General features: G+C 41.0%; 1 protein-coding gene across 1 annotated transcript in view; it reads left to right on the plus strand.

Annotated features, from left to right (window-relative positions):
- Nucleotides 1-23,125, plus strand: part of mRpS2 (mitochondrial ribosomal protein S2) — a 63,724-nt gene that overhangs the window by 21,514 nt on the left and 19,085 nt on the right. The window contains exon 2 of the mRNA XM_067115536.1: nt 19,148-19,440. Coding sequence (XP_066971637.1) covers nt 19,148-19,440 — 293 coding nt within the window. The remainder of the gene's footprint in view (nt 1-19,147; nt 19,441-23,125) is intronic.

The raw sequence follows: 23,125 nt of genomic DNA on the forward strand, positions 1-23,125 counted from the left end.
AGCAAAAACCCAGTCAAATATTCTCCTAATTCTATTGCCCACACTCTCTTACTTTCCCCATACTTATCCTGACAAAACCTTTCATACTCCCTAAAGAAATCATGCACATCCCTACTTCCATACTCATTATACTTTTCACAAGGGGTACCTCCCTCACATACATAGCCTTTCTCACTTCTTTCTCACTTTCACTCCCACTTTCTGCTACTTTCACTCTGTCCTTTCATACCCTCTTGAATACAAAGAGTCCACTTCTGCACTTACATTCATCTTACTCATTACACTCTTCTTCCCCCTCTTTTTATCCACTTTTATCCACTCACCTCCATCCACCTCACTATCACTACTGCCTTCACCCTCTCCCTTCTTTCCTGCCTTTCCCACTTCCTTACCCTTCTTACCAGTTTCCTTTCCTTTCCTTCTTCCCTTTTCCTTCCCCTGACTTATCCTTACTTTCCCTCTGTTCCTTCCCTTGCTTTTCATTCCCCTTTTCCTTACCCTGCCTCTCATTCCCTCGTTTCTTACTTCCTATTCCCATATCACTTTCATCACTCACGCTTCCATTCACTTCTTCCTCCTTTTCTTTCTCTCTTGCCCCTTCACACGTTCCAGAGAACCTGCCTCCAACAGCCCCTTCTCCAAAAACACCCTTGAACATACCTTTCACCATTTCTTCCACACCTTTCATCATACCCTCCAACTTTTTATCCATCTCTTCTCTCTTCTGACTCTTTCATCTCCCTTTCATTTCTTCTTTTCGCACTCCTTAGCATTCCCCCATCTCCTCCAACTGACTCCTCAACTCCTCATTCTCACCCCTCAGCCTCTCATTCTCCTCTCTTGCCTCAACTCCTCTCTCAACCTCCCCAGTTCCTCTTCCATTCCCTCCAGTCACACTACTAGCCACTAATCTCAATTGCAGCTGCCCACCAGCTGCCCCACGTTGGGCGCCAAATATAATGTGGCGGAATTCTAACCCACAAACAAAACAACACACAACACTCACCTGATCTTCGGTTGCTGGAGATGGATAAAGGTCCACGGTTGCCAATCACAGCACACAAAACCCACAAACAAAAAAACTTAAACCGACCTTCCACCAACAACGAACCAAAAAAAGAACAAGACATGAACCATTAATGTTGGTACAAAAAAACAGACGAACTCCCTGTCCACTTTCAAGGTTTGACCTCAACTGCCCAAGACTTCCCCAAAACCGAAAAACTCCTGACAGACAGACAGACAGCGACTAAAAAAACTCCAACATTTAAACCACTCACAACAATTACACTGGACTCTCTCTCTCTCTCTCTCTCTCTCTCTCATCTCTCTCTCTCTCTCTCTCTCTCTCTCTCTCTCTCTCTCTCTCTCTCTCTCACAAAACGTTGGGAAATGCTAAATACAAACAAATTTATTCATCCCTCTATAACTCTTCTCTTGGTTCAGGAATTGGGCCTTCCTGACGCCTTCTCACTAGATTCCTTCTTTAGGGATGACGATCAATTCTTGGGTTTTTCGGGTTTTTCCAGTCCCGAAGAGAATAGAAAGGTGTCTCCAGACAGTGGAAGAATTTCCAAATCTAAACTGTTGCTCGGCCGATCAGTGGATGGGTCTTCTAGGTACCCTCTCATCCATGGAACAGTCCGTTACTTTGGAAAGACTTCACCAGAGACCTCTCCAGTTCTTCCTCAGAGCCAGCTGGAACAGGGAAAAAGTCTCTGGGCTCGTTTGTGTTCCCGATAACAACGGAAATCAAGGAGGATCTTCGTTGGTGGAATTCCAGGAAGAGACTATCAGAAAGGAAATCTCTTCATCATCTGATCCCGAGCCTAGAGTTATTTTCAGATAAGGCAAACCTAGGTTGGGGAGCTCTTTTGAGATTAAAAGAGGTGTCAGGAACCTGGTCCCAGGAACAGCAAAACTGGCACATCAGCATAAAGGAATTACAGGCAATATTTCTGGGCCTACAGTGCTTCATTTCAGAAATACGGGGAGGACAGTAGCAGTGCATTCAGACAACATGACGGCACTGGTGTACATCAAGAAACAAGGAGGTACCCAATCTTTCTCCCTGTACGAAGCAGCAAGGGACATTCTTCTTCGGTTGCACCAGAATGAAACTCAAGTTACAAAGCGTTTTATTCTAGGAAGACTCAACATTCTCGCGGATGAATTGAGCCATCAAAGACAGATCCTCTCCACAGAATGGACATTAGACCTGTTGGTTTGTCTAGATCTGTGGAAGCTCTGCGGGAAACCAATGGTAGCTTTGTTCGCGTCCCCCAGAAATCACCGACTTCCTCTCTTCTGCTCACCAGTTCCAGATCCCTTGGCATGGGCGACCGATGCAATGTTGCAGGATTGGTTCAACAAAGATCTGTATGCCTTTCCCCCATTCGGCTGAGTGAGGCAAGTCATCGACAAATTCCGGTCTCATCAAAGCCTATCCATGATCTTGATAGCTCCCTTCTAGCCAACAAGAGAGTGGTTCCCGGACCTACTAGAACTTCTTGCGGACTTCCCGAGAATGCTGCCACAGAAGCAACAACTTCTCAGGCAACTTACTTCTGTTGGTTCCACCAAAAACCTGTCTGCTCTGGCCCTGACAGGGTTCAAACTGTTGGCGACTGCTCCGAAAGAAGGACTTTTCAAGAGCGGCTGCAGACACAATTGAGACGTGTAGAAGACAGTCTTCAGATAATGTCTACCAGGCAAAATGGTCCCTCTTCAGGTCCTGGTGCAGACAAAATAACGTGTCCTCTTCTAAGACCTCTGTAACAGAAATAGTGGACTTTCTCCTGTTCGTACACTCCGCTAAAGGACTTTCTACCTCTACCATTAAAGGATACAGAGCTATGCTTAGCCCAGTTTTCCGCCATAAAGGAATGGACTTATCGTTGAACTAGGATTTGTCTTACCTGATCAAGTCCTTTGATACTGCAAAGCCTAAAGAAAAAATCTTTGCTGTCCTGGAACTTAGATGTGGTCCTTAAGTGGCTTTCCAGTCACGTTTTGAGCCCATGCAATCTATCTCTTTAAGGGATCTAACTAGGAGGACTCTTTTTCTGGTTGCCTTGGCCACTGCTAAGAGGTCCAGTGAAATCCATGCTTTAGACAGAAACATAGGATTTTCTCAGGGGAGGGCAGTTTGCTCCTTTTCCCTAGACTTTCTGGCTAAGAATGAAGTGCCATTGAATCCATGGCCTCGTTCTTTTATGATCAAGAACTTGTCCGAGATAGTGGGTCCGTCTGAAGAAGAAAGAACTCTCTGTCCAGTAAGGGCCCTTAAGTTTTATCTTCACAGAACGAAGGACATTTGTGGTACTTCAAGAAACCTTTGGTGTTCTGTGAAATATCCCTCTAGACATCTGTCTAAGAATGCCCTGGCATTTTTCTGAGGAATCTGATTTCCGAAGCACATTCCATGGTGAATGAAGCCTCACTCTCATCTTTAAAGATAAAACCCACGAGATAAGAGCAGTTGCTAAGTCTTTGGTGTTTAAGCGCAATCTATCCCTTACGTCAATTGAACAAGTGATGTTTTGTAAGTGCAAGTCGGTGTTTGCATCGCATTATTTAAGGGATATCAAGATGGCTTAAGATTAATGCAGTACCTTGGGTCCATTTTATGCAGCTGGAGTGGTGTTGGGGAAGGAAACGTAGAAAGCAATGTCCTTTCTTCAGTCTCTTCGCCTTGCCTAGGGTGTTGAGTTTTGGTGAGCTTGGGAGTACTATGTACTTGGAGTACCCTCCATTCTTTTGGTTATGGTTGGGTGTTGGTGTTTTTAATTTGATTTTTGGTGGTTATGGTGACTATTTACTCTGGTTATGAGGGTGTGTGGTACTGCGCCCTGGGAGGGGCATCTTGTTGTACTTTGCTAGCCATTTTTAGTCCATCGCTACAAAGCACCCACTGTAGTAGTAGGCCCTCAAGGCTTTACCACCTCGCCTCTCCTGTATAAGATGAGCACCAACCAGAGGCAGCATCTTACTGTAGCAGCTCTCTTATCAGGAAAGGTTCAACAACATTGATTCAATGTTAGCAAATTTCTATTCTCAAATTCATTACTATTAATAATGTTTTGGGATAGATATGTCCAACATTCCCACCTCCATTCAATGTGGGAATCAGCTGTGTAATTACTGGGTAAGTTACTTATATAAAAATGACATTTTTATAATAAAATAGTTTTATATATACTTACCCAATAATTACATAATCGGGGGGAGCCCATACCTCCCCTCACTTGGACATAAAGGGCATAAACAAATTGAAGCTCTTTGCTATGTTGTACCTTCCCTTACACCCGAAAGTGGGCGGAGCATGTCGCCATAACCATAACAAACTAGCGGACCTGCAATTTCAAAATTTTGAGCTGCCAGTTAAAAGAAACTAATAGCTATGTAATTACTGGGTAAGTATATATAAAACTTTATTTTATTATAAAATGTAATTTTTTGACTTTTTTGAAATATAAATTTTGAGAACATCAAAAGGAAAAAATATATTGCCTATTTTGCAATAACACTGAAACTTTGATAGGTAGAAAGCTGATTTTTGCAGTTGAAGTATTCCTTCCGATAAATATCTGCTGATAATTACAAAATAATTTGATGAAAAGAAATGTGTTTCCAAGCATGTCTCCAATAGAGATTCATGCCATTTTTTCTGATTTATTTTGTCCTTTCAGTTCTTGTAGTGCATACACTTTTTTTTTATATCTCTCTCTTATAATACTTCTCTTCTTCTTTGCTCCCATTTTGATGGGAAAAAGTGTACTCAGAAATGCACTAAAAGCAGTGACATGACTCACAATGTATACCACATCACTACAAATAATGTAAAATGGGCATGTGATGTGCAGTAAGGAAATGTTGCCGTACACTTTCGTGTTTTGATATTTGTAAATAGATACCCTATAAAGACATCCCGAGGAAATAAAACGTTATAACATCAATTCTATTTTTATCATTGTCAAAAAAAGGAAATATAAAATATTTCACTTAAGAGAACACATGTTAATGAGGAAGCTTGCCATGTTTATTGCATATCTTGGTTATTTTACTGTAAAAATAAGTAAAGAAATACATATGTAAATTAGTTGGCATGGTACCAATGTGGTAGTTATGAGTGCAGAAAAATTTTTTTAAGATTACCTACTCTGATTTTACATTTTTCAAGAGCAATGTTTCCATCAAAGATAATAGTGATATTTTAGTAACTAAAGTATACAACTTATTCCCAACTAAACAGGATTAGAAGATTAAACACAGATTTTGCAATAATTTGTTGCTCATGGGCAATCAAAGTGATGAACAAAATTGTCTCTAAACCCATCTAAAAATGTTTTTTGAGCAATAACAGTTTAGGATGTTTATTTAGACATCAGACAGCCTAAAACTGTCAGTAACTAGATTTTGATAATTCCAAGTATTTCTGGATCGGGGTCCCGTGTCACCCGGTGAAAAAGTCCATTCAGCACTTATTTCTAGGTAATTCCGTTGCTAGATACCAGAGAAAAGCTAAATGTAAAGCTGGGGTTACTACCCCCAGAGCGAGCTCCAAGAAATGGAGTCGTGTATGGTAAAGGGTGAGATTGTCACAATCACGGGACCCTGCCCTATAAAGATTCCCAATGTCAAAAGTCCCAACGAGAGAGGTGCCGATACAAGCCCATGCACTACTCGCGGACTGTACACAAGGCAATACTAGCCGCATTCCATTTTAGCACGCGATTTCGTTCACACGTAATTTTTGTGTGATCCTTATTTTGTGCTCTATTTTGGCATTTTTATGGCATCCTCACAAGGTTCTTCTTCAAAATCTTGAGTACCAGTGTTTTGTTGTTTTTAGGCGATTGAGGCTCCTTATTTTCCTTTAGTTTAATAATTAAAGGGATTTATAACGCCCGTCTCGATCTCCTCTCACGGCGTCTCTTGACCTCTCTTGGTCTTGGGTCGGCATGTTTGTTTTGTGTAATTTATTTGTAATTTTTTTTGTTTGGGATATTTTCCCAATTAATGATTCCTAACTTTAGTGGGTTTGATTAATTTTATGTTTGTTCTGTGCCCATTTACTACGAGAAGTGTGTTTAGCGTTTAGGCTACGAGCTTCCCCATTCGCTTTTATCATGGCCCATTATTACGAGAGTGATGTTTTTGTCATGGCTTTATTATGCCTTAATTTGTCCTCACTTCTCTTAGCTCTTAGGAATCTTATTTTCATTAGTACTGTTATCATGGCCTCATTTTTTTTTTGTTTTTGCAATTTTTTTAACTTTGGTTTTACTTTGTTTTTATAATTTTGTTTTTTGTGAATTTTGTGTTCCCTTGCTGGTCAAGTGCTGTCTTGCTGTTTAGGCTACGTGGTTCCCCCTCGGGCCTATTCGCTTATTATTTTGGCTTTATTTTGCCTTATTTTAGACTCTCACTTCTCTAAGCTTATGGGAACATGATTTTTTTCATTTAAGATTACATTTAAGTTTTGACCTTGTGCTCGGATGCTTTTGAATTTTGTTGATTATTTTGGGTACTTTCATTTAACTGGAGGTCGGCCTTTTCCCTTCACGTTCATGTCGTGTTGGGCCTGCCTATCCTCCTACATGTACCTTATAGAAAATTTTTGTTTTATTATACATTATTAGTTAGTCTTTATCCCTCTCCTAGGCTTCCTTCCTTTGCATCGCCTCAGTTAGGTTAGCCTAGGGGTTGGCTATAGCACTTTTTCCCTTCGGGGAAAAATCGTTAAGGGAGGGGCGATCTCGATCTGTACGTATGAGTTTCATGTCTGTGATCTCGTTCTGTACATATGTGTTTTATGTCTGGTGCTTCCCTTTGTTTGGTTTTGGCTTGGATATATTGCCTACGTCCACCCTCTCTCCTGTTTGGCTTTTCACTTAGGCTAATGTTCCTAATAGGTTAAGCTGGAATAGCGAGGGTTTACCTGCGTAGCCTATCCTAGTTCAATCCTTCTTTGGGTTTACCAATGGTGACCGGGAGTGCTCTCCCCACTCCTGTTCACACTTCTTTTACCGACTATTATATATATTATTTTGTGGTTTCGAGAGTCCCCTTCTCTCCCCTTTTATCCTTTGCTCTCTCTCCCCTTGGTTTGTTTTCAAGGTTTGTTAACTTTCCAAGGCTTGAGAGCAATTTATCCTTATTTTGTGCTGTAGCCTACATCCCCTCCCTCTGCATTGATTGGTTTGTCCTCGGTGTGTGTCTGATCGGTTGGCACTCCACCTGGACCTGGAGGTGACCAGGAGTGCTCTCCCCACTCCTGTTCACACTCCTTTTACCTTTCTTTGCTCTCCTGGCCGTAGAGGTTTTTGCCCTTCCTCTCCCTTTTTTCTCTCGCTCTTGTCGTGCAACACAGCTCACATAGCGAGGGGATCTATGAGGATCTCTGGGCGCCCGGGAGTGCTGTCCCACCCCTGGTCGCTACTTTGGGTTACCAACCTCCTGGCCTATCCTTCCCCCCCTTCCTTTTACGTCGACTGTTTTCCCTTCGTGGTGCTTCCTACATGTTCGCACCTCACTGTTGGGATCTCATACGAGGCCAGTTAGCGTTTTCCACCTAACTGTCTTCTGTTTTATTTACTTTCGGCATTCCCCCTCCATTTTGCTACTACCTGTTCGGTGTTTCATTATCTTGTTGGGCGCTCTCCTTGCTTACTGCTCCGGCGGTTTTAGTGTTTAGCGGTCGGTGTTTATTCCCCCACCGCTATCCTTCGTTCAGGATATCCTCCTCAGGATATTTTCTCTCTTGGCTCTGAGTTTCCTCTCCACTTCCGAACAGTTCATAACAGTTCATAACCTTCCCATTTGTTTGTATCCGTCACATATTGTTCAAACATGATCGCTCCGAATGTTCCGTTGACTCTGTTTTTATGTCTATGAGTTTTGTCCTGTTAGCCCGGTTTTCTCTCCGGTTTTCTCCGGGGTTTTCCTGGTCTGACTAGGCTAAGTCGCTGCTACGGTACTCTGCTCCGGCATCCGTTCCAGCATGCCCCCTTTTCTCATACGTTTTCAGCTGGTTTTGTCAAGTGCAGGAATGCTCCGCTATCCTGCAACAAACCAGCGGTCACGGAGTCTATAGTTCCCATTCGGTGCGCAGTCTGTTTTGGAATTTATAGTTTGGCACGGAAGGTTGTGAAGTATGCGCTATGCTCTCCCGAGCAGACTTCTTGATGAACCCGTAGGTTTTATATACACCTGTCGGTTTTCGTCTCCGCCAAACTCCGCCTCATGTGACTTATTCTTGCTCGGAAGGTTGTTACGCTATGCTCTCTCCGAGCAGGCTACTTGATGAATCCGTAGGTTTTATTTACACCGGTCGGTGTTATCTCCGCCAAACGCCGCCTCATATGGCTTATTATTAGTCGTTTGGCACCCGGCAGGTTGCGTTGTGTCGCTATGCTCTCTCGAGCAGGCTACCTGATGAATCCGTAGGTTTCATATACACCTGTCGGTTTTACCTCCGATCAAGCTCCGCCTCTGAAGATGGCTTATTACTAGGGGTCCAAGTGTTTGGGGTCTCTTAAAATAAATTAGCTGAATCGGAGGGTTTACTAAATACGTTGCGGCCTTCAGTCTCGATTTTCTCCCCAAACTCGTCCCTCTAAGTAGGGCGGGATTCTGAGACAAATTTTTCGGTAGGTTTCATATAAACCTATCGGTTCTCTCTTCCTTCTTTGCTTTTTCCTTATTAATAGTTGATCCTCATCGGTGTTTGGGCTCTCCCGGTCTAGATCCCTAAGGTGAAATCGTCAAGGTTTCATATGACGCCTATCGGGGATTTCCTCCACGGAAACTCCGTTTTCGGCGAGATTCTGGAGAGTAAATTGGTAGGTTTCTATGTCACACCTATCGGTTTTTCCTTTGCCAAACTCCGTCTTATATAACTTATTGATAGTTGTTCCTCCGGTGTCTGGGGTCCTAATTTTCCCCCTCCTGGAGGCGGCCCCAAGTCTGAGGTAACTCTTAAAATCAAGTTAATTGTTTACGGAGAGTTTTCTGAAGACGTTGGCCTTCTGTCTCGTTCTCGAACCTGTGAACATCGTCATTTTGGGAGCGATAAGTAGGTGCGGGAATAATTGAGGCAAACCTTTTCATTATAAATATTGGGAATTAGGTGAGGCAAACTTTTCCTTTAGGATTCGTTAGCTTCTCATCCCTTTTCGACGGTTCCTGGTCTACCGTCCCTAAGGTGAAATCAGTCACAAAAAAAAAAAAAAGACGTAAGAAAATTTTTTCAAAAAACCAAGAAGTGCTCAGGGCCCCCTCAGGGCGTCTCGGATCTCTAATCGGTGCCATCTACAAGTTAAAGTTTGGCCTCGTCTTCTGGAAAGGGACACGGCCCAAGCAAAGCAAGGCGGTTACCCCCTCCTTCCTTTGTTGAAAACTCTTTTTACGGGTCTCCTTATAAGGAGCTCGATTTTGAGGGTCATTGTCAACCTATCAAACTATCTATCTACCTCATGGTCCATGCCTTCCCTTTCCCAGGAGCTTAAATCCCAAAGAGATTAATCTCAAGACTCATTGTCAATGGATCACCTGTTAAATCCTGCTCCGTTGAAATTTTGGGAATTCTATCGTTCGGACACCTCCACCTCTTTTCCCCTCCAGTCTGGGGAATCTTGGTGCCTTAACCCTTTATGCTTCCCAGCATGAAGGCACCCTCCGAAAAGAATTTCCTATCGGGGTGTGGGCACACGGAGGTTGGTGGAAGGGCATTTCTTCCCTTCCGGTCTGGTATCCCTCTTATCCGGGTTTTACCAGACTGTCAGAACTGAGCATGGCATCTGTCTGGCAGGATCCATAAGTGAGCCCTCATCTTAAAAGTTTAGGGGCTGGACACATCGTCTCCTGAGAACTCTAACGGAGTGGCAGGCGGAGAATTCCAAGTTCACGCCAGCTGTGGGTCTTACCGTGCTCTCTTTGAGAGCCCTGTTTCCTACCCCTTGTGCTCGAATGTAGCCCTCTTATCAACAGGCTTGTTTTGAAAATAAACGCTGAGGCATTTCCGGGAGACAGATATCACAGATACATTCACAGTGAATCTTCTAACCATGGACTATTTTCTAATTTATTCAGCGTACAGCTCCTAAGCTAATATAGAAGCAAAATTCCGACAAGCTTCAGGCTTGCCAGTCTGGAATTCTTTGACTTTTTCGGAAGCTGTGGTATAAAGGGTTCGTTGTTTCGGGTCCAGGCTTGCCTCTTGTCAGGTTCAGGTCCATGCTTTATTTCATCAGTCCGAATGAGCTGAAAAATCTTTTGAACAGTTTCACCTGGAGAATTAATCTTTTCCCAGGTGGGCGTTACATTTACCTGGAGAATTAATCGGCCCGTCTGGGGCTACTAATGTTAATCAGAGCCTCCGTTCTCATGGGTGTCTACCCTACTGAGCGGAAACAATCTGATCTTGCCGGGCCCTATCCCAAGTCCGGCAAGAAGTTCATGTAGTTCAAGAGCCCCCTGCTCAGGCAGTGGTGCAGGCTCTTCAGGTCTCTGCCCCTGGACAGCCGTCAGCCTCTCACTCCCAGCCTCCACCTCGATGTGTGCTGGTTCAGCCAACACATCAGCCCCTTGTAACTCCCCGTGTGTCTCTGCCTCCCCCCATATGCCGCCGCTGGGGTTTTCTTTGCTTCATACGAAAACCCAAGGAAAGAATTTTCACTAGACATTCTGCCAGAGGCTCTGACCCTCGGGGTTATCATAGAGCAGGGGAGCATCCTGCTCCTCTCCGAGAAATTGGGAAGGCAAAGGCTCAGGGGAGGCAATCAAGCCTCCTCCCAGTAGTATTTCTCATATGGGTGGGAGGCTGTACCATTTTCGGGGCCACTGGAACTTCAGTCCCTGGGCCCAGAGTATAGTTATCAAGGCCTGGGGTGGAGCTGGACTGTTTGTCCCCCCTCCCCAATCAGGTTCAATCAGTTCCGGCCAGGGTTCTGGGAGGTCTTTGGCATTGAATGGCCTGTCAGGCTTTTTCAGTCTGCCAAGGAAGTTCCCTTCCACTGGAAAATTTTTCCAGGCGTGTCCCGTTTATTTCCTCATTCAATGCGGCAAGTCTCGGTTGCTTACAGTCTTGTGGGTTCGGATCCTACTGCACCGTGGAGCCGTAACCACCTCTATAGACCTTTCCGACGCTTCCTTCACATCTTGGTTGCAGAAAGGTTCTATCCTTCTTGGGATTCAGACTCGGGAGCAGGCGTACCCCTTCAGGTTCATGCCCTCCTCAATGCAGCCCCAGAGTCTTTGCCAGTTTGAACAATACCGTAGTTCAACAGCTCCGGTATTAGAAGGTTATGCTAGCTGCATATCTAGTTGCCTGGCTCATTTGGGCACCCAGCGTCGGGAATTGCCTGAGGGTGCCGGTCATTATAATCGGTTTCTAGAGTCTCTGGGCTTCTAAGTAACACAGGAAGGAATCCCACCTGATTCGGAGGGTAGCCTTCAGTGGTTGTGAATCCAGTGGAAGTGGAAAGAGATAGCAAGGGCAACTTATCATTTCATCAACACAAGCATACCTCTCCCGTGCCCAAGAAAAGGTCTTGGGTTTTCTCCAGTTTGCTTCAGTGACGGTTCTCCTTCTGAAGTCAAAGCTGGAGTTTATAAACGGGTATGGTGGAGTCAGGGACGTGTCTCCTGATTCCTCCTATTTGAATAGTGGCCTCCGGCCTTGCACAACTGTCAAGTGCTTATCGAAGTCAGTTCCTCTTCAGCTTTCCCCTCCGGCCTCAGTATTCCACACCGTCACCTCTCTGGCGGGTGGGGTGGATATTTTTGGCCCCATGAAGTACATGGAACTTAGTCGGTCACGTTCGGCAGTTCCATATCAACGCTTTGGAGGGCTGTGGCAGTCTTCCTGTCCTTGGGAAACTTCTTCCTCCCAAGAGGTTTCATTTTAGGCTGGTTCTGAACAAAACAGCAATAGTGCGCTGCGTAAACAAGTGGTTTTGAACTCGAGTTGAATCATTCAGGTTATGGTTCATTCTTCTCCATAACCAACAGACACAAGTGCCTCTGTCTGCCACCCTTCTCGTAGGGGTCCAAAAGGTCACTACTTTTTCCCTATCCAGGGCCTCCCCTGGTGTCGGAATAGTCCTTCCGGACCGGAGCGTCATTCAGGTAGTCTTGTGACCTTTTCCTGGACCTGGAAGTAGGTCTGTTTGCTGTTGTTTTAAGTCCTTCCAATTCAGCCACAAACTATCAAGCTGTCGTGCCGTCTGGTATAAACTCAGCCTGCGTCAGCCCCTCAAAGTTCTGATGCCCTGGCTTTGTGGTTTTTGTGAAATCTTACAGTTTAGGAGGAAACTGATATTGGTCCTGTTATTACTGTTTTCCTAAAATCAGACAAAGGATTCTACTCTACTGCAGTATGGTTCTGCAGTTAAGTAACTAGCACTCTTCACATAGTTTTTGAAGCTACAGTAATGATGCAGCCGCATTGGGCCCGAGAGAAAGTGTTTTGTTGGAACCAGACTCACAGGCCCTTAACTTTCATCCCTAAGGTCTGTGTTCGTCTGAGACCAGTACTCCGTCCACATTTGGTTTCCTGGTCTTTGAGTAATGTATCGGAGTTAGCTTCGGTAACCAACAATCATCTTGTTCTTACCTTTCCTTGTTGGGGAAGACCCAAAATTTTTAATCAGCTTAGCTTCTAGTGTTAGTTTTCCTGTACTGTCTGCCCTGTCTAGTTTGGAACCAATCATTTTGGTTTCCCCTCATCAGGGTAGTGTTGTGAATTCCTCACCCTAACTTTCTATCTACAGTTGAAGGTCCTCATTTTTGGTGGTCACCTTGGAAAGTACTCCCCTTTTACAAGGTCTGTTTCTGTGCCCAGTTTTCTCCTTACAGGCTTTTTTAGACAGGACCTCACAATTTTGTCAGGTCCTCTCTTTTTAAAAAGGGGGGGGCACTGTCATTGTGTCTGCTATTAGGCAGCAAGTATTTTCTTAATACAAGCCTATTCAGGTTCAATTCAAGCTCATGATCTTAGAGCAGTGACCACTTACATTATTATTTTCATTACATGAATTTCGGAGGACCTTACCAAATGTTCAGGGTGGACCTAGTTTTCAACGTCTCTATTTTAAAATCTTTTCTTAAAGGTGGAAATTCCTCTAGTTTTTCAACGTGCCTCTATTTTAAGTCTTTAATAGCATAAGAATGATATTTATTTCTCTGTTATTATTTCACCGGGTGACATGGGACCCGATCCAGAAAAAGGATTTTGACAAAGGAAAAATCTATTTCTGGGAGGGGCCCGTGTCACCCGGTGACCCACCCCTGTTTTTCATTCTCTCCCTCCCATGGTAAACATCATTCTAGTGGGGTGGGTGCTAACATGGAATGCGGCTAGTGTTGCCTTGTGTACAGTCCATGAGTAGTGCATGGGCTTGTATCGGCACTCTCTCGTTGGGACTTTTGACATTGGGAATCTTTATAGGGCAGGGTCCCGTGATTGTGACAATCTCACCCTTTACCATACACGACTCCATTTCTTGAGCTCGCTCTGGGGTAGTAACCCCAGCTTTACATTTAGCTTTTCTCTGGTATCTAGCAACGGAATTACCTAGAAATAAGTGCTGAATGGACTTTTTCACTGGGTGACACGGGCCCCTCCCCAGAAATAGATTTTTCCTTTGTCAAAATCCTTTTATTATTATTCAGATGATAAACCTATCCATGTGGAACAAGCCCCCAGCGGCCAGTGACTTGGAATTCAAGCTCCCTGGAAAAGAATATGGTGTTCATCAGGATGAAGTAAGAGGAGGTAGAGTCAAGGGAAGCATAGAAAGAAATCTCACTTACCAAAAAAAAACAAGAAAATTATAAATTAATAAATAGATAACATTATATTAAAATGCAAGGAGAATAGTATTAGGGTAGTAATGCATGTTGCATGAACTTTGAAGTTCTGACTTGAACTCTGGGAGACTGTTCCATGTTCTGATTGCTCGACATCCTCTGGGAGACTGTTCCATGGTCAACAGTGTGAGGAATAAAGGACCTCTGGAACTGAGAAGTTTGACAGTGAGGCACATTTACTGCATATTGGTGCTGCTGTTCAGCGAATCTGGTTGCTCTCGGCAGGTAAAGGGATCGGGGACCAGTTGTGAATATGAAAGATCTCTATTAAAATACAACTTATGAAAAAGTGACAAACAGAGACCACCCGTCAATGGTCCAACCCAGGACTGCTGCTTTTAAGAAACAGAAACGTATTGCCACGAACCACTCTATCTCAAACAATCTCTGGCAGAAGCAGACATCCACACCAGAGAACAGTATTCTAGTAAAGGAAGGTCAAATGACCCAAAGCAGGTTATAAATGTGCATATGAGGTCTTACAAACACCACCTAATTATCTTGCAGCATTTACTGAAACTTTCATTAGATACTTCTCAGAAGTAAGATGTGAGTCAAAAGTTACACCTAGGATAGTTAAGAGTCTCAGACTCATTCAGCAAAGTTCCATCCACCTGAAGGGGAGGAGGGGGAGGAAGATCTGTATGAGATCTGCTAATCAGTAGTGTTTTTGTTTTATTGGAGTTTAGCCTCATACCCCACCGACCACACCATTCACTGATCTGGTCCATGGCCTGATTTGGGGTGAGGGCAGCTTCATTTCTCATAAGTGGAGACTTGACACTATCCACAAGTGTTACATCATTGGCTTACTGAACACTTGTTTTGCAGGCCAACAACCATATCACTTGTATACACTAAAATTAATAGAGGACAAAGAACACTATCCTGTGGAACTCCAGACACAATAGGTCTTGGTTCACTGAAGATCCCGTCCACAGCCGCCTACCTGTAAGGAAATCTTGAAGTAATCCTAAAACATAGCCACCCACTCCAAGATTCTGAAGTTTATAAATAAGTGCCTTGTGATTTACTAAATCGAAAGCAGCAGTAAAATCTATTTGAGTTACTCTGCACTCAAAACCCTTATCAAGGTTCCCTTGCAAATGGCACGTCAAGTCTAAAAGAGCATCACAAGTACCTAACTGCTTCTTATATGCATATTGACTGTCAGAAAACAAACCTTTAGATTCCACATACTTATACAGTATAGTGGGTTAAAAATAAGAGGAGGAAGGAGAAATGGTGCTTGCCAGGTACATGGGTTGGGTGGGGGAGGGGGACTCCGAGACTGTAAGTAGAGGTCTGGACGAGATGCTGTTTTGCTAGGTTCACATTGTTAGGTGATAAAGTGTCACCTCAACAAATTGATTCTAAAAATATGTGGAATTCAAAGGATTGTTAGCTGATAGTCAATATGCATATAGGAAGCAGTTAGGTATCTGCGATGCTCTTTTAGATTTGAAATGCCATTTGCAACAGAACCTTGATAAGAGTTTTGAGTGTAGATTTAGTAAATTATAAGACACATATATAAAATTTAGAATCTCGGAGTGGGTGGATATGTTTTAGGATTACTGTACTTCAAGATTTCCTTATGGTTAGGCAGTGGCAAGTTGCTGTTGGTGGGATCTTTAGTGAACCAAGACCTATTGTGTTCTTGGTCCACTGTTATTTTTAGTGTATATAAGTGATATGGTTGTTGGCTGGAAAAACAAGATTGTTCAGTATGTCGATGGTGCAACACAATTGGGTGTAGTAAAGTCTCCAATTATGAAAAATGAAAGTGCCCTTAGTCCCAATCATGGCATGGAGTGGATTAGTGAATGGAGTAGTCGGTGGGGTATGAGGCTGAACTTCAGCAAAACGAAAACGCTGCTGATTAGTAGATCTCTGTCTGATTTTCCACCCCATCCTCCCCTTCAAGCAGAAGGGACTCTGATGAATGAGTCTGAAGCTTTAACTATACTTGGTGTAATTTTTGACTTGCATCTTACTTTTGAGAAAAATCTAATGTCAGCAAATGCTGCATGGAAGTGATAAAATCAGTGCAAGTCTTGTAGACCATTTATCTTTCCTATAATAGACTACTGTTCTCTGATTCTGCCAGAGATTTCTCTCTTTTGGACAGAGTTGTTTGCGGTGTTAAGTTTGTTTCTTAAATTGGCAGTTATGACTTTGGCATTCGACGGGTGATTTCATGTTTATAAATTTTTCATAAGTTGCATATTAACAGAGATCTTTCACTTTCACAGTTGATCCCTGTGGCGCACTGTGAAACTTCTCAGTTCCAGAGGTCCTTATTCACCACAACATTGGACTGTGGAACAGTCTCCCTGAGGATGTTGTGCAATTGGAACCTCTAAAGTTCAAGCAAAGATGCAATGCATTACTACCTTAAAAGCAATTTTCCTTGCGTTTTATCAGGTACTTACAGTTTTATCTATTTATTTGTCAATATGTTAATTTACTTTGTCTTTTTTAATAACTGATCTCTTCTTTCTATATTTCTTATTACAGTACCTTCTGTTACTTCTTTGAAATGAACACCATATTCTTGGGAAGCTTGATTTTCAAGTCAATGGCCCCTGTGGGCTTGTTGCATTTGAACAGGGTTCATCTTTCTGAATAATAATAATAATAATAATAATATGCATACAAAACTGTAATTATTTATGCTTACAAGATATACGAAATACTTTGTACAAAATTCATTTAGTATATAAAATACTTTGTACAAAACCCATGCAGTGTAAAACACAACATTGTTTTTTAAACATAAGTAATGCCAGATTCTGTTTTTTAAACTTAAGTAACCAAGTAACCCCAGATTCTTTATAAAAAAACACAGAGAGAGAGAGAGAGAGAGAACACATCGTAAATGTGTTTATCCTAACATGATGCATACAGGTGCATATACTCTGTACACATGCACATTTACTGAAAAATATGTAACACTACACTGTTTTATTAATTAAGTTTAGTACTGTACACACTGTCACTAAAAAATAATGTATGAGAGAGAGAGAGAGAGAGAGAGAGAGAGAGAGAGAGAGAGAGAGAGAGAGAGAGAGAGAGAGAGAGAGAGAGAGAGAGAGAGAGAGAGAGAGAGAGCTTATATATTCCCCAATGTGATGGATGAAAAGGAAGGCATTGGTTGTGAGTTTAAGTATGTTTGTTCACCATCCACTCTCTCAGGAACAGCTAGGAAAGCTTCGGTCAGCATGAATACATTTCTTCATCATTCGCCTTCACAGGCACAGACAGGAAAGCTTTGGTCCACTGTCTGATAATCCTATTGCACTTACGGATTTCTCCAGTAGGCACAAAAAGTTTTTATTGCTTTTATCGGACTCCGGTAAGTTTACTAATTAATGAAATGCTCCAAGATGAGGTGTCACTTTACTTGAAAAAAAAAAAACCATTCCTGAAGTTCAGAGTGTAGAAGACCTTTCATTATTACATGTAAGTTCAAGAAGAAGATATCTAGTAATACTTTCCTTTTTTCAATTTGGCTTTGTGAAGTGATCAGACAGCCCACACTTTCTCTGAACAGGAGGTCAGCTTCCCTATCTGTGTGAGGGCTTACAAAGTCAGGAGCTTGGGTCTTTCCCTCACTTTTTAGAAGAAATTTTACAAGTCCCTAGACACATTCTTTGGGGTCTGTGGTAACTGCCTAACAAGTTGTGTGGTCACCTGAGCTTTGGATTCGGGGAGGGTCAGTATCTCATCCAATGTATGTAGGTGTAGGGCTGCAAGGTGTGAAAGTGGAATGTCTGGATTCTCTGAAGAGTAGCATCAAGACCAAATTATGTGCTGGAGTTGTACACGTTACACTTTGGGTATCCTTTCTCTATCTGGCATAGGGAATCATCCCTGCAGCTTGTCTCCTGTAATGTCTTGAACCAGTTACTGGTTAATAACCAGAACTGAACTCCCTACCGACAAGAAGTCTCTTATGGAAGATCTCTTGATTTCCCAAATTTTTTCCTTATGTGAGTAATCCTTCTTTTTGGGGTTACTTGAGCCCAGGGCCCTAGTGGTGTGGCCAACCATCTCTCCAAACCGGTAGGAGGTTACAGAAGTCTTGCCATTCCCTGCTTGCAAGGCAACCAAGGGCATGGAAGTTCTGTGGTGGTTCGCAACTCCAGTCAGTCAGTTGTGGGGACCTCCTTCCTCTTAAGGAGTAAGTCTGTTATATAAAAGGTGTTGGTTTGTATTTCCCTAGGAACAAATAAGCTTAAAACAACCCCAGTCCTTGCAGCTGAAAGAATAGTCTATGTGACAGTCAGTGAGTGAGAGATATACTCATACGAGTATATAAAAGGCTTTGGTTTGTCATATAGAAATATTGGCTCTTTGCTGTTTTGAAGAACTAGGGAAGCATCCCTGCAACCTGTCTCCTGTAATGTCCTGAACCAAGTACTGGGTAATAACCAGAACTGAACTCCCTACTGACAAGAAGTCTCTTATGGAAGATCTCTTGATTTCCCAAATTTTTTCCTTATGTGAGTAATCCTTCTTTTTTGGGGTTCCATGAGCCCAGGGCCCTAGTGGTGTGGCCAACCATCTCTCCAGACCGGTAGGAGGTTACAGGAGTCTTGCCATTCCCTGCTTGCAAGGCAACCAAGGGCATGGAAGTTCTGTGGTGGTTCTCAACTCCAGTCAGTTGTGGGGACCTCCTTCCTCTTAAGGAGTAAGTCTGTTATATAGAAGGAGTTGGTTTGTATTTCCCTAGGAACAAATAAGCTTAAAACAACCTCAGTCCTTGCAGCTGAAGGAATAGTCTTATGTGACAGTCAGTGAGTAAGGGATACTCATATATAAAAGGCTTTGGTATGTCATGTAGAAATATTGGCTCCTTACTGTTTTGAAGAACTAGGTTCATTTAGATTTTATTTTTTAAACAATAATAGGCTTTATAAGTGTTATGATTTTGGTTGAATTTGGAAGTATATATAACATTTGTATTCCTTTGGTGTTCCCTAGACAAGCATTTTAAAAATCAGAAAGATAATGAAATTATTTTTTCTTGCTCGTGTTATTTTTAAATTAGTAATGTTCGCATAGATGCAGAATTTTACTTGTTTTTATGTGATGTGATTGTAATAGTGTATGGTTGGTTGTATGTTTTATAAATTCAGCATATATCTTTTGTCATGATGGTGTATGGTGAGAACCAGCTCAAATAATGTAATAAGTATAGAAATTGGTTTTTTGTTTTAAAAGTCTGTGGCTGTTATAAAGTGGTAATTTCTTGTCTACTCTGCAGATTTAACTTCACATGAAAAACAGTTGAAAGAAGTTTTGAAACACCCAGATTTTTTCAAAGTTGCTGAACTCTTTACTGTAGAAGATTTGTTCAAGGCTCGTGTTCATTTGGGCCATAAGGAAGGCTCTATGCATGTCAACATGACTCCATTTTTATTTGGATCACGCCTAGGCCATCTAATCATTGATTTAGACCAAACAGCTGAATATCTTCGTCAGGCTCTAAACTTCACAGCTCATATTGCCTTTCGAGGGGGCATTATTCTTTTTGTCAGTCGTACTCCACAACACCAGGTACGTATAGAGTTGTACTGTATTGGGATTTTTGTTATGTTAACCATTTCATTACTTACTGTTATAAGGAATATTGCTTAAAACTCATTAAGTCTTTGTGTTTCAAGATGACATTGGTCAGGTGTATGCCCAAAGACTGGGTGATGTCTACTCTTGAAATAACATAATAAAAATGCCTATAAAATTGGTAAGTTTCCCTCAGTTTAGCTAAAGTTGATGTATTTTAAAATTTCAGGTTTTATTTTGAGTTTGGAATAATTTTGGTTATTAGTTTTCTGAAAAGAAAACTATTGTGCCAGCTTTGTCTGTCTGTCACCACTTTTTCTGTCCACCCTCAGATCTTAAAAACTACTGAGGCTAGAGGACTGCAAATTCATATGTTGATCATCCACCCTCCAGTCATCAAACATACCAAATTGCAGCCCTCTAGCCTCAGTAGTTCTTATTTGATTTAGGTTAAAGTTAGCCATAATCGTGCATCCGGGAATGATATTAGGTCAGGCCACCACTGGCCTGTGGTTAAAGCTTCACAGGCCGCGGCTCACACAGCATTATACCGAGACCACCAAAAGATAGATCTATTTTTGGTGGCCTTGATTATGTGATATACTACAGAAAACTTGATTGCGCAGAAGTTTACTTGTTAAATTTTGACACTAAGCCACCTGTAAAGTTCTGAGTTTTGTAATAATTGATCTTAGCATAATGCTGTACTGTTTCATTTGTATGATGAATTATTAGCAAAGTACAGTAATGTCCTTGCCATCCATATGCTCTAGGAACTTAGATGGTGATTGATAAATAGAATATTAGGATAAATATAAGAAAAATATTCAGTTTAATTTTTTCATCCTAGTGGTAAAATTTGAGCTCACCACATAGTAAGTCTTACTAACTCTTCATTTCCAAATTATATAAAGCTGTAAGTAGGGTGAGGTTGTTGGACTTGATAACCCGTGGCACAATAGGCTAACTTGGTGTAGTGAACTTGCATCCCACTGATTATTTACTGTATATTTTCGTGTGTAAGACGACCTTTAGATAAGACAAGGTAAAAAATTATGACACCTTTTCATGAATTTATCTCATATCTGTAGTATAAGACACTGCTAAGTTATAAAACCATCTGTGTATAGGCTAGCTTTTGCAACAACAGGTATCTTATGAAATATTGGTTATGTAAAGATGATGTTATTACAAATGATATTTTATTTACTGTATCCTTAGAAATTCAAAATACCATATATACCCGCGTATCATGCAGCTTTTGAAGACCTAGTTTTGAAGCTAATTTTAAGGGGGTCACATCATACATGAAATATAAAATTAGCGTATTTAATATTCACATATTAGTATTGTATTATAAAATACAAACATAACGAATATGCATCTTTTCCCTGGATATTTTAACAAGTTATGCTTTACTTCACTGTATCCAGTAATATTGTATGTATTTGCATATTACTAATTGTATTATAAAACACAAACTAGCGATCATGTGCCATTTGCATTGTTAAGATTTTTGCGAACGTGGACAACAATACATTCCGGGAATTTTTGTTTTGGCATCAATTCAATTTCCATTTTAATAGCGGGGAACGGTTCCATGTCATTTGCCATACACGTAAAAACAACAGTAAAATGTGTTCTTTCATGCCCAGTAGTTTTGATTAAAATGCTTTCATCTCCAATATTATTTACAGCCGAGTTTGATGGCATATCGAAGTTTAGGAGTTTCATCCATGTTGCCGATGTAGGATAATTTTCTAGTCATTAGCGCTTGAATATTGTTTGTTTTCTCAGCTGAAGCTACAACTTGCAGTTTAAATTTAGCAGCATATTTCCTTGCGATCTTTTCTCCAAAGCAAATAAGGGTATTATGTAAAATATATATCAGTTCTATTCTACTTAACATCATTTGTAACATAACTACAGTAATTGTTTACTATCATACGATGGTTGAAATGCAGGAAAACAGCTGTTGTTATCCGATTTGGTTGTTCATAGCAAAACAGTTGTTTCTCTCTTGGTTGTTTATGGCTATACTTGTTTACTCAACGAGTAGAACGTAACTAACAATACCTTTATCATTCGCTTTTACTTTTTTAACTTATTTAACTCGAACATTGGATAAAGAGATGGAGTAAAAGAGGTTAGTCCATAGTAATCTGGTCTCTCAAAAATGGAACTAGCATGATGCACAAGATACATGATAAAATAATTTTTTATGGGTGAAAATATGGGGGTTGCACAATGCACGAGATCGCTTGTTAACGAGTATATACGGTAAATGAAATAAAGTCTATTCTATATCATGTTTTTTCCTATACACGTCGCCTAGAAGGGAAACCTTGTTTTGTTTACGTTTCATCGCCGAACATAAGCAACCCCTAACAACATGATAAAGTATGATCATTATCGTACATAATTATCGTTTGTATGACTGAATTGTTCTAAACATTTACAAACAGCCGTAATTTTTAATGAAAAATTAATGTTATGTTGTTCTAAATGTTGTTACTTCCATAATTACACTACGTTACCGAAAGATAAAAGTTGCTGTGAGCGCAACAATAACTCGATATTTAGGCTACGTTTTGTCAGCTGGCCTTGCATAGGTAAAAGTTGATTTCATTGATATGAAATTATTTCTCAAGTAGGCTATTTATTATGAAGATGTGCCAATAATATATAAGATAAAAATGATTTTATTACCTTTATTATCAGTTTATTACATAATGTGAATCTTTTCATGTACAGTATGTTGGTAGTTATCACGCCGAGGCTAGCCTACCAATAAACATCACTTAGAATTCAAGGTTTGATTTTTAGAATGGTAGTATAAGATGACCCCCAATTTTTAGGGGTGAATTTTAGGCTTTAAAGGTTGTCTTATACACAGAAATATACTGTATATACATTAACTCAGAAAACTTTGTTCAGTGCATAAAGGAAGATATATACACTACTTGATTGGTGATAAAAATCCAAGCTGTTATACACTGAGATTAAAACAATAACTCTAAAGAAAAAATGTAAAAGCATTGACATCATCTGATGTTTTGTGGAGATATAGAACTTAAAATTGTTGTGCCTATCTGCCAAAAACAAATATGTGTATGGTAATCACTAACAAACAGAACTTAAAATTGTTGTGCCTATCTGCCAAAAACAAATATGTGTATGGTAATCACTAACAAACAGTGCATTGTCCTGCAAAACCAACATCCAAATTCAATAGAGTAATTCAGGAACATCCAGATTTAATAGAGTAATTTAGGATCAACATAAAGAACACACAAATCACCATCGTTGGTGAGACATTGTAACAAGCTTTGAAATCCTATTCCTGATCTTAGAAACAAGTATAGCTTTAGATAAATTATACTTTCTTGGATCACTAGGGAAATTTCATACAACTACTGTGCTCTCTCACAGTACCATTTAATACATACGTAGATTATAGTGTTGAAAATGAGATCAGTTGGACTTCACCTTATAAAGCATTATGTACAGTAGTTTTATCTAGGTTCATAATTGATCAATTTTTAAGTTTAAAAGTATGCACTATACATCTGACTGACGACACAAATTATGCACTATACATCTGACTGACGACACATAATGGGGGTTTAAGTTCATAAAATGTAGCTTTCTGTTAATTCACAAAAATATTTTTGGCTTG

The sequence above is a fragment of the Macrobrachium rosenbergii genome, chromosome 13 (genome assembly GCF_040412425.1).
Source record: "Macrobrachium rosenbergii isolate ZJJX-2024 chromosome 13, ASM4041242v1, whole genome shotgun sequence".
Lineage (NCBI taxonomy): Eukaryota > Metazoa > Arthropoda > Malacostraca > Decapoda > Palaemonidae > Macrobrachium > Macrobrachium rosenbergii.